General features: G+C 52.0%; 1 protein-coding gene across 1 annotated transcript in view; it reads right to left on the bottom strand.

Annotated features, from left to right (window-relative positions):
- The window catches only part of ANKRD24 (ankyrin repeat domain 24), a 29,932-nt gene that overhangs the window by 6,875 nt on the left and 20,561 nt on the right, over window positions 1–2,496 (bottom strand). Inside the window, exon 15 of the mRNA XM_017847152.1 lies at window positions 347–566. Within this exon, the coding sequence (XP_017702641.1) occupies window positions 347–566 (220 nt within the window). The remainder of the gene's footprint in view (window positions 1–346; window positions 567–2,496) is intronic.

Raw genomic sequence — 2,496 nt, forward strand, 5'->3', positions numbered from 1 at the left:
AAACCCGGGAGGCGGAGCTTGCAGTGAGCTGAGATCCGGCCACTGCACTCCAGCCTGGGCGACAGAGCGAGACTCCGTCTCAAAAAAAAAAATAAAAATAAAAATAAAATAAAATAAAATAAAATAAAAGTAACTGTGGTTGTAGTTAGTAGCTGGAACAGCAGCCTCTGTGTGTCTGACTTATCAGAGGCTGTAACCAGGTCCCCTTCTGTTTCTGAGCCTCAGTTTCCCTTCTGGCAAATGGGTTGATTTTCCAAGGCCCTTGCAGCGGCGACCTTCATAGACCGTCCCCAACCTCTGCTGAGTGAATGCCTCCCTGACTGGGTGTGGGAGAGGGGGCACCCACCTTCTTGTCCTTCTCCTTGGCCTTGTCCAGAGCCTCCTGGGCCCGGCTCTGGGCCTGGCGAGCCCTTTCCGCCTCGGTCCGTAGCCCCCGTAGCTGCTGCTCTGCTGTGGCCAGCTGCGCCTCGGCCGCGTGTCGCTCACTCTTCATGAACAGGGCCTCACGCTGCACCTGCGGCCCAAGCCCATGTGTGACTCTCAGGACACTAAAGACTCCAATGATGCTAGACCCCAGAATTCATATGACCCTTCTACTTTGTTCTTGTATTTTTTGATTTTTTTAAAGACAGGGTCTTGCTCTGTTGCTCCAGAGCTGCAGTCCTGGCTGGAGTGCAGTGGTGCGATCATGGCTCACTGTAGCTTCAATCTTTCAGGCCCAAGGGATCCTTCCACCTCGGCCTTCCAAGTAGCTGGGACCACAGGTGCATGCCACCACGCCCGGTTACTGTTTCCCTTGTTTTTTTTTCTTTTCTTTCTTTTTTTTTTTTTGTGACGGAGTCTCATGCTGTCGCCCAGGCTGGAGTGCAGTGGCGTGATCTCGGCTCACTGCAAGCTCCGCCTCCTGGGTTCACCCTATTCTCCTGCCTCAGCCTTCTGAGTAGCTGGGACTACAGGTGCCCGCCATCAGGCCAGTTAATTTTTTGTATTTTTAGTAGAGACGGGGTTTCACTGTGTTAGCCAGGATGGTCTCAATCTCCTGACCTCTTGATCCGCCCATCTCAGCCTCCGAAAGTGCTGGGATTACAGGCATGAGCCACTGTGCCCAACCCCGGGTATTGTTTTCTTGTTTTTTTTTTTGTTTGTTTGATACAGAGTCTTGCTCTGCTGCCTAGGCTGGAGTGCAGTGGTGCAATCTTGGCTCATTGCAACCTCCGCCTCCCGGGTTCAAGCGATTCTCATGCCTTAGCCTCCTGAGTAGGTGGGAGTACAGGCACGTGTCACAATGCCAACCTAATTTTTGTATTTTTAGTAAAGACGGGGTTTCACCATATTGGCCTGAACTCAGGTGATCCGCCTGCCTCAGCTTCCCAAAGTGCTGGGATTAAAGGCAAGAGCCACCCCACCCAACCCATTTTCTTGTATTTTTTGTCGAGATGGGGTTTTGCCATGTTGCCCAGGCTGGTTTCGAGCTCCTGGGCTCATGTGATCTGCCCGCCTTGGCTTCTCAAATTGCTGGAGTTACAGGTGTGAGTCACTGCAACTGGCCAGATTTCATTATTTTTAATCCAGTGGACTCTGATGCTGAAGTTTTGTTTTGCTTTTGAGATGGAGTCTCCCTCTGTCACCCAGGCTGCAGTGCAGTAGCATCATCTTGGCTCACTGCAACCTCCACCTCCCAGATTCAAGCGAATTTCCTACCTTAGCCTCTTGAGTAGCTGGGATTACAGGCGCCCACCACCATATCCAGCTAACTTTTTGTACTTTTAGTAGACATGGGGTTTTGTTATGTTGGCCAGGCTGGTCTCGAACTCCTGACCTCAGGTGATCCACCCACCTTGGCCTCCCAAAGTGCTGGGATTATAAGCGTGAGCCACCACGCCCAGTCATGAATTCAGGAATTTGAGACCAGCCTGGGCAACATGGCAAAACCCTGTCTTTACAGAAAATTAAAAAGTTAGATGAGCATGGTGGTGCACACCTGTGGTACCAGCTACTTGGGAGGCTGAGGTGGGAGGATTACTTGAGCCCAGGAGGTGGTGGTTGCAGTGAGCTATGATTGTGCCACTGCCCTCCAGCCTCGGTGACAGAGGCAGACCCTGTCTGAAAAACAAAAAGAAAGGAGAGGAAGGGAAGGGGAAGAGGGGGAAGGGGAAGAGAAAGAGAAAGAGAAAGAGGAAGAGGAAGAAGAGGAAAGAAGGAAGCAAAGAAGGAAGCTGGGGCGGTGGCTCACACCTGTAATCCCAGCACTTTGGGAGGCCGAGGCGGGTGGATCACAAGGTCAGGATCCAGACCATCCTGGCTAAAACGGTGAAACCCCATCTCTACTAAACAAAACACAAAAAATTAGCTGGGTGTGGTGGTGGGCGCCTGTAGTCCCAGCTACTCTGGAGGCTGAGGCAGGAGAATGGCGTGAACCCAGGTGGAGCTTGCAGTGAGCCGAGATTGCGCCACTACACTCCAGCCTGGGCGACACAGCGAGACTCCCTCTCAAAA

This window comes from Rhinopithecus bieti, unplaced genomic scaffold (genome assembly GCF_001698545.2).
Source record: "Rhinopithecus bieti isolate Rb0 unplaced genomic scaffold, ASM169854v2 scaffold_28055, whole genome shotgun sequence".
Taxonomy (NCBI): domain Eukaryota; kingdom Metazoa; phylum Chordata; class Mammalia; order Primates; family Cercopithecidae; genus Rhinopithecus; species Rhinopithecus bieti.